The sequence below is a fragment of the Chelonia mydas genome, chromosome 3, assembly GCF_015237465.2.
Source record: "Chelonia mydas isolate rCheMyd1 chromosome 3, rCheMyd1.pri.v2, whole genome shotgun sequence".
Classification (NCBI taxonomy): Eukaryota; Metazoa; Chordata; order Testudines; family Cheloniidae; genus Chelonia; species Chelonia mydas.
In genome coordinates this window covers 81089979-81113400 of record NC_057851.1, presented here as the reverse complement: position 1 = coordinate 81113400, position 23422 = coordinate 81089979, and the positions used below count along the sequence as shown (strand labels likewise).

Sequence of the window (23422 nt, the reverse complement as noted above, 5' to 3'; positions counted from 1 at the left end):
ACTCACTTATCAATACTGGGATGTGAAATCCTCACTTCTGTATTGTTTTTGTCATTATAGTTCTCACTTTGCTATTGTTTGTCTGTATAATCTCTGTCTGGTTCTGTGATTGTTCCTGTCTGCTGTATAATTAATTTTGCTGGGTGTAAACTAATTAAGGTGGTGGGATATAATTGGTTACATAATCATGTTACAATATGTTAGGATTGGTTAGTTAAATTTCAGGAAAATGATTGCTTAAGGTATAGCTAAGCAGAACTCAAGTTTTACTATATAATCTGTAGTCAATGAGGAAGTGAGTGGGCGTGGGTGGGAGGAGGTGGGTGTGGGGGGGGGAGGGGAGATGGGAACAGGGAATGGGGTAAGGAAATTGCAATCATGTTTTGCTAAAGGGGGAAATGGGAACAGGGAATGGGAGTAAGGAAATTGGAATAATGTTTGGCTAAGGGCAGGAATGGGAACAGGGACACAGGTGTAAGGCTCTGTGGTGTCAGAGCTGGGAAGGAGGACACTAAGGAAGGAAACTGGAATCATGCTTGCTGGAAGTTCACCCCAATAAACATCGAATTGTTTGCACCTTTGGACTTCGGGTATTGTTGCTCTCTGTTCATGCGAGAAGGACCAGGGAAGTAAGTGGGTGAAGGAATAAGCCCCCTAACAATCATTTTTTTCCTAAGCATTTAGCATTGTAAAGGGCCTTTGTCTGTTGCTTATAACTTACTCAAACATTAATCTTTTGGTTTTATTACTTTTCATGTCTGGTTTATGATTGAGAATGAAATCCTTCTGAAACTTTGAACCAAAATGGTTCAGCAGCTTTTGAGACTGAAGACAGTGGGTGGGGGTGAGGGGAATACACCTTTTGACGTTTTAAAAAAAAATTGTAATTATCTTTCAGTAGCTCTTAACTCTTCTCATTGAGGTGCTAGAACTTGAAATTTGTCAGGGACAGAGTCCCTAGATTGGACATGTGTTTTTTGGTGGCCTAGTCAAAATCTATTATGTTTTTTAAATTCTCAAAACTTGACAAGTTATGAGCATTTAAAAACATGATTGAAACATGCCTTCAATGATTTAATAACCAGAGTTTTTAAATAACTTCATTCTCTGCCCATGTTCTCTTGGTATGGCACATGAGCACAACAAAGCTGGGTTTAATTTTAGCCTGTACTATACATTTTTTAAAAAACATTGTCCAATTCAAAGTACAAGTAAATATTGAATAAGGAAAGTCTCCCTAACTTATTGTATACAAAGGAGCATAGGATGGACCATGAATCCAAACCAACTCCCACTGAAGTATTAGAATGACTCTCATTGATTTCAGCAGTCTTTGAGTGGAGCTCCATGTGACTGAGTCAATGTTGTGTTAGAAACCGTAATTTTTTGGATTTCCGGATTTTGTGTGATTTATTTCTCAATCATAACGTTTTATTGATTTATTTTTTTCCATTTGCTATAATACACAGGCAGCCAAATTAATTTCTAGTATAACTCTAATATTTCAGCGGAATTAGACCAATTTGGCCCATGATTTTTCCTGTATCACTGAAAGACATTACAATATGATGAAATATCCGTTGAGTATGCTAAGTGGGGACTTGTGGTAGACTGTTGGAAGAATGTTTAGTGGATGATTTCTCTGTGAACACTTTGTATAAGTATGTGGAATAACTTGAAAAATAATTTTTCAAATGTGTGATCATGGCCCTTCAGACTCCACACCCACATAATTTGCACAGAATTCATCTCTAACTGCAGAGTTGTGCTTCAGAATCTGAGTTTTCCTTTAAAAAAACACCATATTTCTTGTCCTTATGGTTGGGAAGAAAAGCTTGAAAAATGTGAACCATATATAAACAGGTGCAGTGGAGTCTTCCTTAGTTTTTCAGCCAGCCTGAAACAATAGATTTGAGCGACGTGAATTGTCTCACACATTTTAACATTAACTTTTAAACCTAAAGATGACCTATAACATATTAAAAGCTGAAAATATTGGAACATTGTAAAAAAGCAACCCTGAATTCAATATAAAAATAAACAACATAAAAGCTACTGTACTGACTGGACTATTATTTTTTAATATTTAATTCAATAAAACTCACAAACTTAAAAATGTATCTGAAACTGTTACACAACTTTCACCAGAATACTACAATATCTAGAAACTTTGCAGCACAATTTAGGTCCATCTTACTACAGAGTACATGGCACTGCAAACAAAATATTAAGCAGTATTGTTTCCATGTTAGCAATGTCATGGAAATGCAATTCTACCATTATACATAACCATTACTTGAGTCTCACAAACACCTTAGTCAATTGTGCAAGAGTTGCCAATTACAAAATTAATCCATAAACTGGATTACATTAAAATATAATTAATAATCAAGTTTAACATTATTCTTGAAGTAGTAGTATTCTGATTGTAATATGCTTGCTTATTGTGTAACACAGAAGTCTCTACAAAGGAAATGCAGATTTACCAAAATGTATTATTTCTACTTTTTGACAAAAATATCTTTTCCTTTAATCATAATATTATTTTAATGTTATGATATTTGATAACTATAGTGGATACTAAAGACACCACTGAGGATACTTCCACGTCCAGAACCGATGGAGAAGGAACCACAGAAGAACAAAATGGTACTAATATTTTTAATTATTATAATTATGTCTGTTTGTTTTCCAGTGTTCAAATATGACAGAAGACAAAGTCTCTGGACCAAAGAGATTATAATTTAATGCAGATATCTTGATAACGTTTAGATCTCTGTGGGACAAAAATTCAACACTGACAAATAATGAAAAATCTTGATATAATTAGTTTTACAAAAAGTGAGTTTGGCATTTTTGTCAAATGCTAGTTTTCACACAATACATCATGCATTTTATATAGTAACTTCACAGTATATTTTTGTTACTATTTTATCAACAAGGCATATGGAAAAATTAATGATCTTGAAATCCTCCTAAAATATTTAATCACTTCAATATATGATCTTTATTCCTGTTGTACAATAAATGAATGATTGAATGCACAGTGCTAGTCAATGTGAGTAATTGACTTACACATCTTTGGGAATATAGACCTTATAGTTTATAGAAAGGGTAGTCAATAGGCAGACCGCAGGCGAAATCTGGACTGCCAGACACTTTTGAACAGACCCTGAAATTTTTATTTACTTATTATCATTATTATTTTCTCTGAAGTCTGGACCTTGACTATATCTTGACCAAAACATTTTGACCTCAACAAAAAATAATTTACTACCCCTGATAAGGTGCCACCTTGCGCTATGATTTTTGTTATTTCTAACATACTATACTGGGTCAGAGCAAGTTAACGCTTTGACTAGAAACGCACAAGAGAAGATCTGAGGGTGCTAAAGGAAGTGGTAGTGGTGATTCAGTTGGTATCACTCTTCTCACTGAGTCAATATTGAACTAATGCCCTTTTTGGTGTTAGGGGTCATTGTACTGTGTAAGAGGTTATCTTTTGAATGAGACATAAAATCAAGGTCTTTGGTTGTCATTATTAAATGTCATTTTGAGGGAATATTCTTCAATTCATGTTGTGTAACTTCTTCAAAACTGTTGTGTAGTGTTGCTGTGTTGTTAAATGACTGCTGCATTCCACCTAAGAAGTGGCTGTGTTTTGGTGGTCATTTAAATGACTCCTGTTTATAGGACGTACACACTAATTTGTAAGATCTGTAAAATGCTTTATAAGCCTTTTTAGATGAAAAATACTGTGTAAAATATAAGATATTAGCGATCTTTATTATTAATTAATTCCTTGCAAACACAATAGAAGATACATCAAGAAACACATCAGAGTCAGAGGTAACTGCTGATCACCCAGAAGTTCAAGCTTTGTTAGAAGAAGCTGTAAAGATTGCAGCACAATCTCCAATAATGCTACCAGCTGAAGTATATGCTGAAGTATTAGAGGAAGCCATTACAGAGGTAAAAATACCAGTACCAAAACATTCAAATGTCATTTCTAAGAGTTCCTTGTAATATTTTATGTATTCCTTTGGCAACATTTACTTTTCAAATTGTTCATTTGAAATGTAAATCTAGTATACTTCACATTATATAGTCTCAGTTTGACCCAAAACATACTGTAGACTAGCTTACATTAGGATGTAATATTTGTAGCCTTTTAATTAGGAATGTCAAACTTTAATTAATTTTATATTCATTTTTATTTTAGTTTCACTGTAAACCTTCTGATACTATTGGAATTTCAGAGCAGCAGTGTAGAAAGGCTTAGAACTCTCCCACATGGCCCTTAAGCAATGTACAGTACAATATACCATTGTACTCAGGAGCTGTATTGATGTTTATAGCTATAATAGTGAATTAAGAGGTGCTTCCTTACTACACTGTTAAGGCTGTAACATAGAAATCTAAGACAGGTTCTTAAATCAATTATTAGAAAGCCTTTTTCTTCAGTTCTTGGGCAAAACTCCCCAATGATTGCCTAAGCAAGGACTTTAGGATCAGCCTATGAGAATTCACCATTGTTTTCTTCTAAAACGGATGACTTCCAGGCCAAACTCTGAAAAGATTAGGATTAGTGTTAGATCAATGAGACTGGATACGGTGTAAGCTTCCTACTTCAGTTATGCCCTTAAGCATGTGCTTAATTTTAAACACCTACTTAAGTCCCATTGACTTCAATGGGACTTAAGTAAGTACTTAAGTGCTTTCTTGAATAGGGATCAACTTACATACATGCTTCCGTGCTTTCTTGAATTGGGGCTTGAGTTAAGAATCCTCAAAAAGAACAGGAGTACTTGTGGCACCTTAGAGACTAACAAATTTATTTGAGCATAAGCTTTTGTGGGTTAAAACCCCCTTCATCGGATGCATGCAGTGGAAAATACAGTAGGAAGATTTTATATACACAGAGAACATGAAACAATGGGTGTTACCATACATACTATAAAGAGAGTGATCAGTTAAGGTGAGCTATTACCAGCAGGAGAGAAAAAAAAACCTTTTGTAGTGATAATCAAGATGGGCCATTTCCAGCAGTTGACAAGAACGTGTGAGGAACAGTGGGGGGAGGCGGGGAAATAAACATGGAGAAATAGTTTTACTTTGTGTAATGACACATCCACTCCCAGTCTTTATTCAAGCCTAATTTAATGGTGTCCAGTTTGCAAATTAATTCCAATTCAGCAGTCTCTCAGCAGATATTGTTCGGCCTTTCTCAGCTAGCTTGAGGAGTGCTTTAGAAACTGGTATTTTCTCCCTGTGAAGGTACTTACACATCGTAACCAAGCCAGCTCTCAATGTTCTTTTTAAGTCTCTCACTGTATAGCATTTTCTCCAACCTCAAATAATTTTTGTGGCTCTTTTCTGAACCCTCTTCAATTGTTCAACATACTTTTTAATATGTGAACACCAAGACGGGATGCAGTATTCTATTACAGGTCTCACCAATACCATATACCTCCTTACTCCTACTCCCTATTTATACATCTAAGATTATATTATCCCTTTTTTGCCACTGCCTTGCACTGGGAGCTCATATTGAATTGCTTGTCCACTATCACTCCTATATCCTTTTCAGAGTTTCTACTTTCCAGGATACATTCCTGCCAAGGGGATTGAAATCTCTGGGAACGGAAGATAGTTTCCTCCCAAATCTTGAACAGACTATAAGATGCTGAAATTAGGTCGTAGCTATTAGAAAGCATATTTTTACTTTTATTTGCTTGTAATCATCTCTACCTTTATTTCTTTTACTTGGCATCACTTAACCTATGTCCTTTTGTTAATGAACTTGTTTTACTTTTAATCTAAACTAATACAGTGCTGTATTTGAATAGAAGTAATTAATTCCAGTTAATATGGTAAGCTGCGAATTGTTCTCTCTTTAAAAGAGCAAAGGAACATTATTCTTTCTCTGAGTGGTCCAGGAGAGGGCTGGACACTTCATGGAAGATGGTTTTGGGGAAATTCAGGTCTGGGAGTGTGTCTGATATCACCTCTGCGTAAGATAATTGGGTGATAGAGACTAGAGTTGGGATGTTGTGTTGTAGGCAGACTGCAGGGGTCAGAGTGTTGAACCACAGCTGCAAAGCACACAAACACTTCAGAGAACTGCATACTTGTCTGCTGGCTGTTGGTGTGTGGGTTGTGAGCCACAGCAGCAAAGGATTTAAGGCATGCAGGGTTACAGGACAGGTGGTGACACAACCACTCACTGGTCTGGATTCCACATTCTTTGGACCTAGATGCATAACCTCGCATTTGGATATGTTTAATACATTTTGTTTGAATGGAATAGCTTAAACAAGCAATCCAGATCACGCTATATAACTGTCTTGTTCTTGGCATTCTATGCCATTGTGGCAATCTTTGTATCATCTACAAATTTTATCATCTGTGATATTTTATTTACTTCTGGATCATTGACAAAAATATTGAATAATGGAAAATCAGGTACAGAACTTCACTATAAAGTTCAACCTTATCAACCTCAATGTGATCAGTCATCTTGAACTTTCAAAAGCTTTCTCTTTCTCTATCCTTCTCCTCACTTCAATGGGAAAGTGTTTAAATAATATAAAAGCAATTAAAGTGTCTCCTATTATTAAGAGAGCTGTTACTAGATTCCTAGATTTGGCCCTGTCGTAAATATAAAGGGAAGGGTAAACCCCTTTAAAATCCCTCCTGGCCAGAGGAAATCTCCTCTCACCTGTAAAGGGTTAAGAAGCTAAAGGTAACCTCGCTGGCACCTGACCAAAATGACCAATGAGGAGACAAGATACTTTCAAAAGCTGGGAGGAGGGAGAGAAACAAAGGGTCTGTGGGTCTGTCTGTATGCTGCTTTTGCCAGGAATAGAACAGGCATGGAGTCTTAGAACTTTTAGTAAGTAATCTAGCTAGGTACGTGTTAGATTATGATTTCTTTAAATGGCTGAGAAAAGAATTGTGCTGAATAGAATAACTATTTCTGTCTGTGTATCTTTTTTGTAACTTAAGGTTTTGCCTAGAGGGGTTCTCTATGTTTTGAATCTAATTACCCTGTAAGGTATCTACCATCCTGATTTTATAGGGGGGATTTCTTTATCTCTATTTACTTCTATTTTTATTAAAAGTCTTTTTGTAAGAAAACTGAATGCTTTTTCATTGTTCTCAGATCCAAGGGTTTGGGTCTGTGGTCACCTATGCAACTTGGTGAGGCTTTTTATCCACCATTTCCCTGGAAAGGGGGGGTGCAAGTGTTGGGAGGATTGTTCATTGTTCTTAAGATCCAAGGGTCTGGGTCTGTAGTCACCTAGGCAAATTGGTGAGGCTTTTTTACCAAACCTTGTCCAGGAAGTGGGGTGCAAGGTTTTGGGAAGTATTTTGGGGGGAAAGACGTGTCCAAACAGCTCTTCCCCAGTAACCAGTATTTGTTTGGTGGTGGTAGCGGCCAATCCAAGGACAAAGGGTGGAATATTTTGTACCTTGGGGAAGTTTTGACCTAAGCTGGTAAAGATAAGCTTAGGAGGTTTTTCATGCAGGTCCTCACATCTGTACCCTAGAGTTCAGAGTGGGGGAGGAACCTTGACAGGCCCTGAAACTTCAAATATTCTCAATCTCTGAATTTGAATTATGTACATTACACAAAGAAATTAGTTGTACTAAAACAGTGGAAGTAGATGCCCTTCCAGAGTCTTCCTTTAACATTGCGACCAAAAGTGATGAATTTTACCTAAACCAGTCTATTTCCTTCATTACTTTTTCCTGTTTTCTCATACATCATATAAGGAGTTTATCCAGTGTAGGCTAGATGTTAAAGAGGGATCTTAGCTTTTATTTGGCCAGGAAGTAAGATAGTTAAGAGAAGTCCACATCTTCTTATTGTTTGTTATTGAATTTTGTAAATGGATACTTTGAGTGTAAATGGTTTATATTAATATGGAAACTGGCGTTTCAGTCTCAAAACAGTAATGCTCATTCCACTTAAGCTACTGCAGCTTTTAAAGCGTAACTAGCATTTTGTTGATCTTGGAAATCTTCAAAACTGTAACACAAAGTTCAGTTCACATTTTTTGTGAGTAGAAAGAATTTATATTGTCTGTTTTTCTAAACAATTCACTGATATTATTGTATTTATATCATTTTGTTTTACAACTAAATCCAACATTTTGTAACAGCTCACTAAGAAGAACAAAGACAGGTTTCCTGGGGCTCCAGAAAAAGGAGGATGGGTACTAGATAACTATCCTATAACATCAGAGCATTGGTTAGCCTTGTCAGAAAAAGGCCTCTTACCTGACACTGTTGTCTGTCTGAAGAATATAGAAAAAAATGGTTAGTAAATGTTTTACTTTTAAAGCATAAAAATGAAAATCTTTCCCCAATTTTGATGTCTTTGCTTGAGGTATTGTTATAAGAAATGTCAGTTAAAGTGTACTTGTGTCCCACTAGCAATTTTGTAGGACTCTGCCTCTATATCAAAAGGGATCCATTTCTCTCCCTGCCTTTTTAAATAATTTTGTCTGTAATGCAGGTCTCCTCCCCATGACTCCACATAAAACATGCCAACATAATTCCAGCCACAAACCTAAATATTGAAAAACATAACAGCACACTTCCTGCGACTGTGCCTCAGTGGGTCACAGCTGAGAATACCAAATTCTGGACAAACTGTCAAAAAATAGGGCAGACACACCCCAAAACTGGTGGTTATGCTCCCATGAGATATACCAAACCAGCAACAAAAGTAAACTTCTGTTTCACAACACTGGCTAACTGTTATACCAATAAAATAAAAACCAGCAGGATCTTATTAAAGGGGAAAAAGCAAAATACCACGTTTATTGTGAATACAGAAAGAATCATAGTAAGCAGTTAGTTATAGATATAACATTCCATTCAATTTCATATTTATTCACACATTCATTCCTACAAACACACACACACAGGTTCTGCAAGGTTGTTATCATAGTAAGCAGTTAGTTATAGCTATAACATTCCATTCAATCTCATATTTATTCACATATTCATTCACACACACACACACACACACACAGAGGTTCTGCAAGGTTGTTATAGTTACCAGCCTTAGAGTTGCTCATGCCAAGCCACTGGCCAGGTGGCCTGGACATGAGGAGGGAGCAGGGCCTTGTCTGATGCTCCTGGAAGTTGGTTTGCAGAATCAGACCCCAAAGTTCTCACTTCCTAGAGTCCATTTTTATAGGAATTTCTTCCTATGCCAGTCTATGGGAATTGCTTCATCATGCTGTTGCTGAATCAATCAGCAGATAGCACTTTCCTGACGGCTCCGTGCTGCTAGATGTTATCTTGTTCTTTGGTTCTCCCATTCTTGAGGCTGTTGGGTGGATTCCAGTCTGCCCTCCGGGGGTCCTCTGGTTATTTCCACTTGACGCCTTCTTCAGCCGATGGACACTGGATTCTTAGGCTGGCACCTCCCTGATCATTCAGTTATTATCCACACCAAGCATCCATCCACATACATCCTCTATCTCTATTTTAATCACAATTGTTAACAAAGCAAGATGAATACAACAAAAGGGCGGGGAGTCTCTGGGTGCTGTTTCTGTTGTTACAGAGTATTACTTTGAGTCTCTCTGTGTGAGTAGTTGTTATTACAAAGAATTGTTTTGAGAACAGACTCTGTCTTAGAATGTACTAACACAATTAGCAGCTTTCAAGTTTCAAACATAGAGGGAGAGAAACAGTACCAAAAACCAAGAGACCTCTTAATTAGTAATACCCTGGAATCTAAACTATGGGGAATCAAACTCATTTGTGATTTTAATACAGAACTTCTTTAATATGATCCAACATAATAAGAAGTCAGAAAAGCAGTTTCCCTAAGTATTCCAGTCCTTGTAGCACCACCAAAAACACTAGATTTAACAATGAGTTCTTTAAAACCAGTTTCATCGGATAAAAGGTTCTTCTGGTCCCAAAGGACCAGCCACACACCCAGGTCAATATATAACTCCGACCTTACCCAAAAATCATGCTGTTGCCAATCCTTTAGTATCTGAAATCTAAAGGTTTATTTATAAAAAGAAAGAGAGAAAGAGAAAGAAAGAAAGGTGAGAGTTAAAATTGGTTAAAGGAATCAAATACATACAATAATTGCAAAGTTCTTGATTCAGGCTTGGAGCAGTGATGGAATAAACTGCTGTCTTAAGTCAAGTGTCTGGTTGCTTCCAAATCATTGGAAGGTCCTCAATCCCTTGGTTAGAATGCTCCCATTAGTATAAGTCCATAGTCCAGAGGTTTGAGCAAGAAAGAGGCCAAATGGAGATGTTTCCAGAGCCTTTTATAGCTTCTGCCATGTGGAGGGAAATCCATTGTTTCAAACAAAGCCCTCAGCACAGCTAGTGGAAAATTACAGGTAGCAAGATGGTGTTTGGAGTCACATGGGCAAGTCACATGTCCATGCATGATTTTGCTTAGTCACAGCAGGAAAGTCCATTAAGTGTAGATAGGCGTCTTCCATGGTCCATTGTGAGTTAAGTGTTCCTTGATGAACCACTTAATTTGAATAGTCCCTTCAAGATGTGCAGGCTAAATACCTTGTGGATGTTACCCAGGAATAAACATATTTGAAACACAGGTATAGAGCCAATGCTCGTAACTTCAAATACAAAAATGATACATGGATACAAATTGCATAATCATATTCAGCAAATCATAACCTTTCCATAGACACTTTACTTGACATAATTTGTACAAGATTTGTTGCAATTATATAACAGTGGTAGCAACAATGATCTACATGGTCATATTTAATCAGATAATGTCACACCTCCTCAGCACATCACCTAAATAACTCTACTAGAAACATTACAAATGGTAGCTTCTGAAAATGCTAACTATTGTTACAAATTGTTTCCACTTAAAACAGTTGCTGCTATTTAACAATTATCCAAACAAGCAACACACTTAAACACAACAATCAACTAAAAATCTACACCATACACAAACTAACTATCTTCTTCAATGCAGCACCAATTCAGTATTTCCAGCAACTAAATAACATACATTTCTAACCATTCCAATACAGACAGAGTTAAAAATTGCATGTTTTGTCTGGAGGTGATAAAGGAACCCTGTGTGTTTGGGTATGAATAAGGTAATGTGGAGAAATCAAAATCAAGGGATGGCTAAGGAACAAACTAAGTAGTTTCTGGCTTTTTTTATAGGTGTATTAGCGGAGTATCCCCTTAACTGTTTTAAATGTTTTGTTGGGGTAAATTTTTACAAATTCTGTGTCTGCTTTCCACTTATATCTTCTAATAGAAATAATAACCCACTTCTGCATTTCTAGAGCACTTTGAGTTATTGTATCATAGACCATGCCCTCAGTTGGTCTAAATCAGCATTTCTCAAATACGGCCAGTAGGGGCTGGATGTGACCAATAGGGGCTTTTCTTGCCACCACAGCCTTCTGGGTGGTGATTGGGAGCATAAAGCAGCAGCCCTCCCCTGGGCCATCAGGAGGGGTTGGACTCTGCCTCCCTCTGGAGCCACAAATGCTAGAGGAGCAGACAGCTGGTGTGAGTTCCCCACCTTCCCTGGGGCAGTGGGGCTCAGGCTTCCTGCTTCAGACCTGGGGTTGTGGGTGTCAGGCTCCAGCCATGCAGCGGTGGGATCCGGCCATGGGCTCTGTCCCCCGGTCCCTCACACATCACCCCTGGTCCTTGCTGCCTCACCCATTCCCCCCCCCCCACACTGCCTCCCTACCTACCTCCCCATCCAAGGCTTAATTTGTCTCCCGGCTTGCCAGGGCTGAGTAAATCTGCTGTGAAAAGTGATATTTGTATGTTTGTTAATATCAGTTTTTACTGCCTCCCAGCTAGCTAACAAGTCTGCTGCTGTGAAAAGTAGAAGCAGGCTTACTAGCTAGCAAGTCTAAAAAAATAAAACCAAAAAAACTAAAGAAACAACAACAAAAAAGACAAGAACATGCAAAGTACCTTATTTGTGTTTGTATTCTGTTTAGGTCCAGAAAAGAATAGAGACAACTGTGTTGTTTTTATTATTGAGTTTGCAAAAAAACCCAGCACTTGTATAAATAAGTTACTATGATTTGGACATGCACATGTACATATGTATTCGTTTTTCCTAAAGTTAATGAAGCATTTTAGGAAAAATTGTCATAGCAGCCACCAGCAAGAGTAGGTGGCCATGCTCTGAGGACACCAACAATTTTGTTATGAGAACCCCTGAAATCAGCATAGGCTCTATTTAATTAAATGGAGATATACCTGCCAACGATGTGTCCCTGTATCTGTTTGCCAAACCAAATGAATGATATGCTGCTGCTCATGTGAATAAAGTTACTCATATGGATAAGAGCTTTGCAGAACTGAGGACGTAAGTCTTTATTTCTGCATACCCTGAACCAGTAATATGGATTCATGGATTTTATATTTTTTTCATGATTTTTTAAACATTTTTTGCCATTCTTAAACTATGGGCACACATACAAGCTAGAAAAACAACAATTTCAGTTTAAAATATGACATACACAAATGTAAAATTTCAATACTTATCCCCCACCATAGGCTTGCCATATCCCACACTCAAATTATTAGGCTGTTGGCACTGAAAACAAAGCTTTAAAATTTTCAAAAGTGGTATATCTGTCATTTAAATTGGCACACACTTCTTCTCTAAAATTTAAAAATGTGTCTCTAAGCTGTCAACCATTTATAAAAGGGATTTCATACCTTAAAAGCATACTCCTTCTAATGAGATGGTAGTTTTATATTGCTACCAAAAGTATATTACTCTTGTGTAATTGTATTGCAGGAATATTTTTACTACGCAGATTGTACCTAACAAATAAAGATGAAATTAATTCTAAGATTTTGGAAAGACTTACAGATGAAGCATTAAAAAAGCAAAAAGAGGAGGAAGAAACAAGGTAAAATGTAACATGTGAATGCATAAAATATAAAAAGAATTCATTTGATATAAGATAATATATTCTACAAGAACATACACTGCTTTTATGGTCACAAAAATTTCCACATCTATTTTACGTTAAGGAGATCCATTAACACAGTGCACTAAAAAAAAAGTTAAGAAGAGTTCTGGTAGGTCCAAAGTCCTGCAATACATTGTTACCTTAGTGTTAATCTCTGATGAATACTAAACTCAGATAACCACATTTGGTGTGGGGAGATCGTCTAGCTAATATGTTTTCTTTGGACCCAGTCGTTAGTTTATTTGTCAAAATGATAACATCCAGGAAAGGTCACAAATTATAATTGATTTTTATTTAGTAATGAATCACTTTGAAGAAGCAGGCTTGCCAAACTGGATCTTAATATTGAAAAGTATTTTTCTGCATTTTTGCTTGCATTTAATGTTTGAAACTTGTTTCAATCATATTTTATACACATAAAGATATAGAATCTTCTGATTTCAGGAGAGAACTGCAAGAGGTGCTGAAATTAAAAGAAGAAAATCAGCAACCTGTAGAGCCTGCTGAAGACAAATATGAAAGCAAGTATCTTCTGATATAAATTTAATAACATCTCTTTGGAATTGTTTCATTGTTTAAATTATTTTACAAATTGGGATTCAAACTTTAGCCCTCATTTTTTAGCCACTCAGCATCTGGGGGAAGGAGTACTTCACATTACTCTCTACTGAACACCTTGACCAATTCAGATATCAGTATTTTTGCAGAGATCTAAGAGGATTACTCCCATTTCTCTCTTCCTGGTCCTCAAAAGCCCTACGTTGTGATGGCCTTCTTCCAAACAGGAACAGCTGGAGATAACTCAGAGCTCATCAGCACATCTGTGTTCATTGGCCAGCGGGAACATTCTCTCCCCCACAGCTTTGTGGCAGAACTTTCATGCCAGCTTGTGTTATGTCTGATTCAGTGTAGTACTATATTCTTCCTTCCCTGAATTTTGCAGTTAATTGAAAACATAAATATATATTGTAGTGTATATTAAACATAAAAAATTGTAAATTAATAAAATCAGAAAATTCAAAGTTCTTCAAGTATTTATCCACATGGATCCCACTGTAGGTATTTGTGCCTTGTGCATGCAAGCCTGGAATCTTTTAGCTAGCTGTGTCTTTTGGGGCTGCCCATGAGCCCTATGTGTCTTCATGCCCCCTGTTATGGGGTGTTCACCTCATACAAGGCAGAACAGGTTAAATTAGGGTAATTAACCTGATAGGCTGCACCTGGGGGAAGGCCTGCATATGAAAGTCAGATTGATGATGGAGCCCAGCTGAGAAGGAACAAGCAGCGCTGATATAAAGCAGGAAGTTGGCAACAGAAGGGGGCTGCAGTGGAAGTAGTCTGCAGTCACTCTCTGGGAGAAGAGAGGTGTTTTGGGGACTATGGAGTTAAGTAGTCTGCAGTTACTCACTGGGAGGAGTGAGTTTGGTCTAGTAAACCCAGAGAGAAAGGAGCTAGAAGATACAGGAAGGAGTCCAGGGAAGTAGGAGTGAGGTCTTGGAGCCACAGTTGCTAGTCATAGGTCCCTGGACTGGAACCCAGAGTAAAGGGTGGGCCTGGATTTTCGTATCAGCCACCTGGAAAGCGGTATAGCCTGGGCAGTGGAGCAGAAGACTGCCTGGGACAGTTGTCCAATAGGACTCTGCTACCCTGGAAGGGGAGGACTGTACTGACCTAGCCAGATGTCCAAGCCATGAAGAAAAAGTGGAGAGAGGGAGGCAGCAGGGTGCGTGAATGAGTGGCAGAAGAGGGAATTAGACCCAGAAGGAGCTAAGCCCCAGAGCAGCCAGAAGGAGGCACCCTTGCATTAAGTGTGCCCCTTTAAACCTCTACAGCAAGGGTATAAACAGTGGAGCAGCCCCAGCCACCACTCTGTTTCTTTTAGTGCCCATGACAGAGCTACACAGTGTCCATCTGCTTTCCTATTGTATCTTAGGACAGGGGGTTTACTTGTTTGTTTTTTTAATTTGTTAACATTTTATTTGGTGACTAGTGGGGAAAAATAAACAGTTTTTTCTTTGATTCTCCCCTTGGTACTGGACTGCACATCATGGGCTGAGTCTTGATCTCTGGGTTTTAAAATCTGCCTTAGTTGCAAATCAGCTATGCCCACGCATGATGGACATGCTAGATGCCTCTTTTGTTTAGGGAAGTCCCATACTGTGGAAAAACATTCAAATTTCAAATCTTTCTCAAAGAGAGCTCTCAATGCCCACTTAAAGGTATTTCTTATGGAAAAATCAATTAAGAGTGTTTCAGACTCTGGAGTTCCTCCATGGAAACAGTCTGCTGTATTGGAGCTAGTATCTACCCGTTTTCTGGCTACCAGAGATGTTACGTTGGGAGCTGGTAGATCTTCTGGCTCTAAGAAACTTCATGCTTCTTAAAATCATGCTTAGCCTTCCCTTTTATCATCCTCAGGTCAGTCAGTGGTTCCTGCTGCTCAAGGCAGGCAAAAGAGTGCTTGATGCCAAACACTATCTCACCGGTTAAGAAGAAATCTAAGTCTTATCATTCTAATGTTTCCAAGCTGACTCCCTTCTAAGGCAGATCAGCACTATATCTCTTTAGGAATTATGTAAACTTGCTATTCTGCTTTGGTACCAAGGTGACAATCCTCATTGACCAACACTGCTACTTTAGAACTGGGGATAATGGTACTATCTGTTACTGATTTGTTAGTACCATGTTCTATTGTGAAGGTCCCTTCATCTGAGATTTCTACATTGAATTGAGTTTGGTACCAACTGCACTGGTACCCACTCCTCTTGCAACTCAGACCCTTTTTACAACTTCTATGGACATAGTCATTACCCCAGAACCAGCACCTCCTTTCCTAGACACTTCTCTGATTTCTGTGGGCTCTAAGTCTGTTCTAATACCAGAAATAAGGGTAGTGATTATGAATATCTTCCTGCAACATCTTCTATGATACTGGCATTGGTGTCTCAGAGACTGGAGTCTGGACTTCCTCATTCTGTGGTAACACCTCAGAAATCTGTACCACTAATGGAGAAGTTCTGCTCATTTGCATCTTCCTCATCTTATGGCAATAGAAGTCCTTCCAGATTTTCTCTTCATTCTTTGTTTGGTTCCTGAAAGGGATTTACAAAGGAGCCCCTCTTGTTGTAGATCTGTTGTATGCTTTGGACTGGTCTCAAGTATCTTGATTTCTACTTTATCATATGTGAGGGATTAAGGCTTGGGCAATCAAGTCCAGTGGTTAAAGACACAGATGGTTGGGCTGGAGGAGGTTAAGCCAGAGTCAGTAGTTAGGGACTGGAGCCAAGGGTCAAGGCTGAGTTGATAGCCAAGGAGATTATTTTGTATGACCCATATCATTTCAAACCTCCTCTCCCATCCAAAAACCTCAATAAAAGCATGCCTGAGTTTGCTGAGGCACATGGCAACATGGACATAATATGACCCTGTATTCAAGGTTAAACCTCTGGCCTCTCCCAAGGTTGGTTGAGGTCAGTTTCAGCCAAGTCCAGTTTCAGGCACAACTTGGACTTACTAATAGAAGATCCTCAGTATGCGCTATCATCTCTCTTTTGGTGGACAAACCCTCTGAATGTTTGCCAGTATATTTGCTTTCATCCTCCACCCACTTCGGAGCCTCTGGTGTTGAATACATCTGCCCCATACTACCCTAATGGGTTAATAAAACCCTAGGGAGACTGTGCAACAGGCAGCCAGTTGGGGAGGACCCATGGGAAACTGTGCAGGAGACAGCATATTGGCGAGGACTAGAAGGAGCAGCTGGGCAGATCTGCAGGCAGAGCAGATCAGTCACTCCCTGGAGCTCAAGGAGGGAGGAGGACTCGCTGCCTTGCAGGCAGAGGGCAGCTAGCAACTTAGACAGAGCAGCGCTGGGCAGGATCAGGGGAGCGAGAGCGAGCTCCGGCTGACTGTGGGCATGCTGAGGCCCTGAGACAAGGGCAGAGAAGGTTCTGGAGCTGCGGGGACGTGGCCCAGGGAAGTAGACTGTGGGGCTGGACGGGATGCAGCATGTGGCTGCCATCTACAGGGTCCCTGGGCTGGGACCCAGAGTAGTGGGTGCGCCCGGGTCCCACCCCCCCACACACCATTCCCACTGGCCACCAAGGAAGTGCCTGGACAGTGGACTACGGTCCCCCCAGAAAGGGGGAGAACAGACTGTGACGTAGCCAGAGAGCTGTGTTCTGAAGAGAACGCTGTGGTCATTGGGACAACTCACATCCTGGAGTAGAAGTGACGGTGATGAGACATCACCAGACAAGGGCGCACGGGTGGACGAACCTAATTCCCAGGACAGCCAGCAGGAGATGCCACAATGGTGAGTCGTGCCCCATCACAGCATCCAAGCTATGATGGGGGGTACACTTGAGTTTTCTTCAAATTCAGGGTAAGTGTTCCAAGGCAGAGTCTTGGTTACACATAAATGTACCAAAGCTCAAGGTTGTTAGTCTAACCTACAAGGCATTTCTGCCTTTCCTTCAGGGGCCCACTACCTAAAACGTAATGGACAATACAACACCTATACACTATATAGACAGTCAAGGGGGAGTGAGATCATCCCCTTCTGTCAGGAATCAAATATACCTATGGGACTGGTGCATCCAACATTGGGCTGGGCTAATAGCTTTCCATCTCCTGGGTACCCAGAATTATTTGGCAGATCAGCTGAGCAGAAAGAACTCCACTACTCATGAGTGAGAGTTAAAAGATTCTGTTCTATACTATGTATTACTAAAATGGGGAGTTCCCTCAACAGACCTGCTTGCTACAATACAGATACATATTTCCTGCAGCCCCGAGAAGCAGTGCAAAGACTTGGGGGAGTCAGAGGTAATGGAAGAGCTGAGGGAGAGGGAAGTAATTGCTGGGAAGGAGCCTGGATGCGAAGTGGGAGAGTTGTTGGGTGTAGGTGGGAAAAGTATGGAACAGTTTTTTCGGGGGGAGGGATTGTTAGTGATCCCCCCGTGCAGACCCTGGCTGACCCCTGCCCCTCTCATTTAGTCATGCACATCTGGTCCTGGCCCCATGTGTCCCTGCACCCCAATTCAACACCCCTCCCCCATCCCCATGTGACCCTGTGCTCCCATTCAGCCACCCCCTCCCCCATGTCCCTGCACCCCCTTCTCCTAACCCCATGTGTCCCTGCCCCCTCTCAGCCACCCCTCCCCTGTCCCCAGTGTCCCTGCACCCCTGCTCCCCCCAGCCCCATGTGTCCCTGCACCTCCACTCCTATTCAGCCCCTGTCACAGTCTGTCCCCCCACTAGCCCTTCTGAACCCCAGTCTGTGACACCCCGCCCCCAGCAGTCCCACGTGCCCCACACTGTCTGTTCCCCTATATCCCATGCCTCCTGACCTGGCCCCATGGGCAGGGCACTATGAGGAATGCAGCCTCTTCTCTTTCCTATCCGCATCTGGGGCTGCTCCCATCGGGAGCAGCTGCTCTCTGTTCTGGCACAATAGTGTCCCTGGTGGATGAAAAGTGTAACTGCAGCACTTTCCAGCAGAATGTATTTTCTGATGAGAAAAAAAAATTCTGTGCAGGACATGACTTCTGCATGTACACGGTGGCACAGAATTCCCCCAGGAGTAACTGATACAGAGTCCTTACCTAGTAAATGATAAGAGTCCTTACCTGGATTTTTCATATTGGTGAAGGAACTGAGTATCTATTGGAGCTGTGTGTGTGCCCTTGCTATAGGGGGCATGAAAGCATATAGGGCACATGCACAGCTCCAACAGATACTTCTGGGTAAAATATTCTGGGCTCATGCATGCACACACCTACATTAGGATCCATGCAGATAAAAGCATCTTTAAGAACGCCAGTTACTGCAAGGCAAGTAACCTCTCTTTATGTTTCCTTCAATAAAAGTAACTCAGTCCATATGTACTGTATGGTAGTATTTTATATTCTGATCACTTTCATGCCTTAATATATGGGTAGTGTGGCTGAGTTACATATTTTCAGTTTCCAGACTTCTGTGCAATTTAAAATCTAAATGATAACAATGTTAATGTAGATATTTTTATTTTTAAATTCTATTTTTTAAAATAAAGAGAACTTTTATTGATGGTGGCAATCTCAAATGAAAGAATCACATTAAGTGTTAAAGTAGGCAGTCCATCTGTGCTACTGTGTTCAGAAGAATACTGAAATCTAAAACAAATTAACTTGTTTAATTAAATAAAAGCATTCTTTTAATTACATTTAAACTGTTCATGGCATTCCTTCTCAGGCAGCATCTGCTGAGTCAAATAGTGTAAATGTTTTTTTTTAAATAAAACAAGATCGTTTTAGTCACCAATATTTGAAGTTATGCATTCAAAAATAAGTTTTAAGAAAACCTCATGCTTCATGGCATGAATTGATGGTCTTGGGGGTCAGAAAAGGAATCTACCATCACATGTAACACAGTACAACTGACGAGAGGCATTATGGGTAGGGCTCCATGTATTCTACAACTCCATTGCCACTAGCTTGCCACAACAGAGTGCCACGTTATTGATTTCTAGCTTGCAGCACAGTACATGGGGCCTTCATTCTGGGTGGAGCTGAGTGAAAAGTGGAAAAAAATGTCTGTGAATCCAAAAGGTAAATTTAAAGTAAACTATATTTGTTTAAATCCTTTCATGCTTGAAAACCAAAGCACTCCAGGCTGGTTAGGCAACGGTTAATAAGCAAAGCTCAAAACCAGGTAGGAAACTCAGCCTGGAGCAGTTATAAGGAAGACTAAGATTATCTTGATTTTAGTGAGGCTTTTGACAGTCACACGTATCATTCTCATAAGCAAACTAAGGCAACGTGGTCTAGATTAAATTACTAAATGGTGGGTGCATAACTGGTCCAAAGACTATACTCTAAAAGTAGTTATCAATGGTTTGCTGTCAAACTAGGAGGGCATATCTAGTAGGGTCCCGCAAGGGTCTGTCCTGGGCCCGGCACTGTTCAACGTTTTCATTAATAACTTAGATAACAGAGTAGAGAGTATGCTTGTAAAATTTGCAGACGACACCAAGCTGAAAGAAGTTGCAAGCACCTGGCAGTACAGGATTAGAATTCAAAACAAACTTGAAAAACTGGAGAATTGCTTGAATTCTACAAGTTGAAATTCATTAAAGACAAATGCAAAGTACTACATTTAGGAAGGAAAAATCAAATGCACAACTACAAAATGGGGCATAAACGGCTAGACAGTAGTGCTGCTGAAAAAGATCTGGGGTTTATAGTGTATCACAAATTGAGTATGACCCAACAATGTGATGTAGTAGCAAAAAAAAAGGCTAATATTGTTCCAGGATGTATTAATAGGAATGTCGTGTATAAGATAGGGGATGTAATTGCTTCTACTTGGTACTGGTGAGGCCTCAGCTGGAGTATTGTGTCAATTGGGTCAAGTTTGGGGTGCCGTACTTTGATGAAGGTTTAGAAAACCTGACCTATGAGGAAAGGTTAAAAAACTGGACATGTTTAGTCTCAAGAAAAGAAGATGGGTGATATGGTATGTCTTCAGATACGTTAAGCACTGTTATACAGAGGTTGCTGATCAATTGTTCTCCATGTCCACTGAAGGTAGGACTAGAAGTTAACAGTCTTAATCTACAGCAAGGGAGATCTAGGTTAGATATTAGGAAAAAGCTTCTAACTATAATGTTAGTTAAGTACTGAAATAGGCTTCCAAGGGAGATTGTAGAATCCCCATCGTTGGAGGTTTTTAAGAACAGGTTAGACAGACAGCTGTCAGGGATGGTCTTTATAAAGATTTTATAAAACGGGTGGTTTTTCACGAACAATGAAGCATTTCTAAAATGTTAAATATAAAGGACTTCTAGTCTCTGTAATATCTGCATCACAAACGAAAAAGTAAGTCTTGGTTGTGATCATCCGACTTACATTTAAATCATCGAGAACGTCAAAACAACTATGCATGAAAGAAGTAATAATGTCAATACACTTCTGCTGTAAATACATAAGCCCTTATTTAGAGAAAATTGTGTTTTCCCATTGCTACATTTGATTTCCATAATCAAATACTGACTCCTCAAAACACTTCAGTCATGCTGCTCTCAGTCTGACATCTGTTTTATTTCACTTTTATGTGTCTCAGGCACATTGACTACAACCCTATTCCCATGTGACATGTTTTTATAGGAAAAAATTAATTGTATGTGCACAGCTCATTTTTTATAAAAGCTATAGAGTAAAAATGCAAACTTAAATGTTGTCAAGAAAAGAGTCTAGCACTCTGTGATGATCTTTTTATGTCTCTTGTGAATGAATGTGTAATTCAGTAATTACAATTTCTATAAACTCAGCAGGCCACATTAACTCCTGGCTTATGCCCATTGTAGTCAACAGTTACACCAGTGTCAATTGACCTAATTTGTTCAAATACATCATATTGTCCATATTATGTTTAAAAGAAAAGGTAGACAAGTTAGTAATATACAGGACACTTACTTATGTCTGTATTTCTCGTACTGAGTCTATAGGTATGTCTACATAGCGGCTGGGAGGTGTCATTCCGAGCACATGTGGACACTCACACTGTAGCTCTGCTGAAGTTAGCACCTAAAAATAGCAGTGTGGCTGCAGTGGCCACCTGAATTCAATGTTGCCCAGCCCCCTGAGTACCTACTCCAGCAGCTAGCCAGAACTGCTGCCCATTCTGTGATGGCCAAGTCTATTTTTAGGCACTAGCTCACTAGTTTTAGGTGCTATTTTTAGGTGCTAGTGCTTGTATGTCTACCTGTGCTAAGAATTACACCTTCTAGATGCAGGGTACCTCTACAGTACATTGGAGCTGGAAGATAAATGGAACTAGGGTGCTAAAAATAGATATGCAGGCACAGCAGCACAGGGGCTAGCTGCCCTGTTATATTCAACAGGTAGGGCTAGCTGCCCTCAATAGGTACTTATGAGATCATACTGAGTTGGCTAGCCCCTTATGCTGCTTGCACCACTGTGGCTACACTTCTGTTTTTAGCATGCTAGTATGGATATGTCACCTGGAGCTGGAGTTTGCAAATTCCAGCTCTTCTGTAGACATACCCTATAAGTACTTGCGGAAATAGACATAGAGTAAAATTTTCAAAAGTACCTCAGTGACATAGAAGCCTCAGTCCTATTGAAAGTCAAATGCATAAAGCATCTGGTAATTATATACAAATCTGGTTTGTCAAATAACTCCTGCCTATAATGTCTGGTTGCAGCTGGTATCTTTGCATCCTGTTTCAATATCCCTTTACACAGTTAATCTGGGACAAAGTTAATATCAATTTTAAAGTATCAGAGGGGTAACTGTGTTAGTCTGGATCTGTAAAAGTGGCAAAGAGTCCTGTGGCACCTTATAGACTAACAGACGTATTGAACCATAAGCTTTCGTGGGTGAATACACACTTCGTCAGATGCATCATATTCACCCACGAAAGCTTATGCTTCAATACGTCTGTTAGTCTATAAGGTGCCACAGGACTCTTTGCCGCTTTTATCAATTTTAAAATAGTTTTAAGTATAGTAATAACCTTTCAGAAGCTTTGCCTGAACATGCATATTTATATTAGGCAGCATCTATATAAACTATCAATCTCTGTTATTAAAACAAGCTTTTGGGCATGGGAAGGATGCTATCTGAATTCATATAGCTCAATGGACTCATTCCATCTTGAGTTTTGAATTTAAGAGATGTTGTTTTCTGTAACATTTCAAATCATATGCAATTTAGAATCCTTTTCAATGTTTCACTTAGTATCAGTATTTTGTATATACTGCACAATATTTGATCCTCCTTGCTTCTTCATTCATTGAGTGTTTTCTTAGTTCCATATTTATCTTGTGTTTGCTTGCTAGCTTAATAACCTAACCTGGAGCTTTCTTCTTCTAGCTGGAGACTGTTCAACCCCTGCTCACAGAAGAGAAAAAGCAGACTCTCTTCCACCTGCAGGCAGGTGATAGTAAATGGCTTGTTTTGGACATTTCAGAGCAGCCTAGAAAAGGGTGTGAGCTGCAGAGAACAGCTTTGCCCATTGTCTTAGCAGTGTTTTCTGCTCCTCAATGCACCTTTCAGCCCTTCGTCCTATGCCAGGAATATGAGTTACATACATGTATTACCTTATAAATATCTGTACCCACAGTATTTGGCCAATGGGCAGAAGCTCTACCACCAGACTTGGGAATGTGAAGGGTTATGAACAACATCCTCAGTTATGTGCCCTACAAGAAGTCTCAGTGATTGAGTTAAAATTCTTTAAGTCATCTCCTCTCATTCTGTGAATTAAATGTTGAGGGAGGTTATATGGACACCTAGCTGTCTGTACCTTCGTGAGGCATAACATCACTCCACTTCAGGGCCATCAGCATCTCTAATAGAACTTGGCACATGCCACATGCCAAGTGCCTCTGAGGAAGCTGATGCCTTCTGGACTCACTTTTTTTAATC

At 39.5% G+C, this 23422-nt stretch overlaps 1 protein-coding gene across 2 annotated transcripts in view; it reads left to right on the top strand.

The window, feature by feature from the left end:
- The window catches only part of AK9 (adenylate kinase 9), a 226282-nt gene that overhangs the window by 73146 nt on the left and 129714 nt on the right, over positions 1-23422 (top strand). For both annotated transcript variants that reach the window (XM_043542772.1, XM_043542770.1), the window contains exons 16-20: positions 2575-2649; positions 3818-3972; positions 8169-8325; positions 12811-12925; positions 13433-13509. In XM_043542772.1, coding sequence (XP_043398707.1) covers positions 2575-2649; positions 3818-3972; positions 8169-8325; positions 12811-12925; positions 13433-13509 — 579 coding nt within the window. The remainder of the gene's footprint in view (positions 1-2574; positions 2650-3817; positions 3973-8168; positions 8326-12810; positions 12926-13432; positions 13510-23422) is intronic.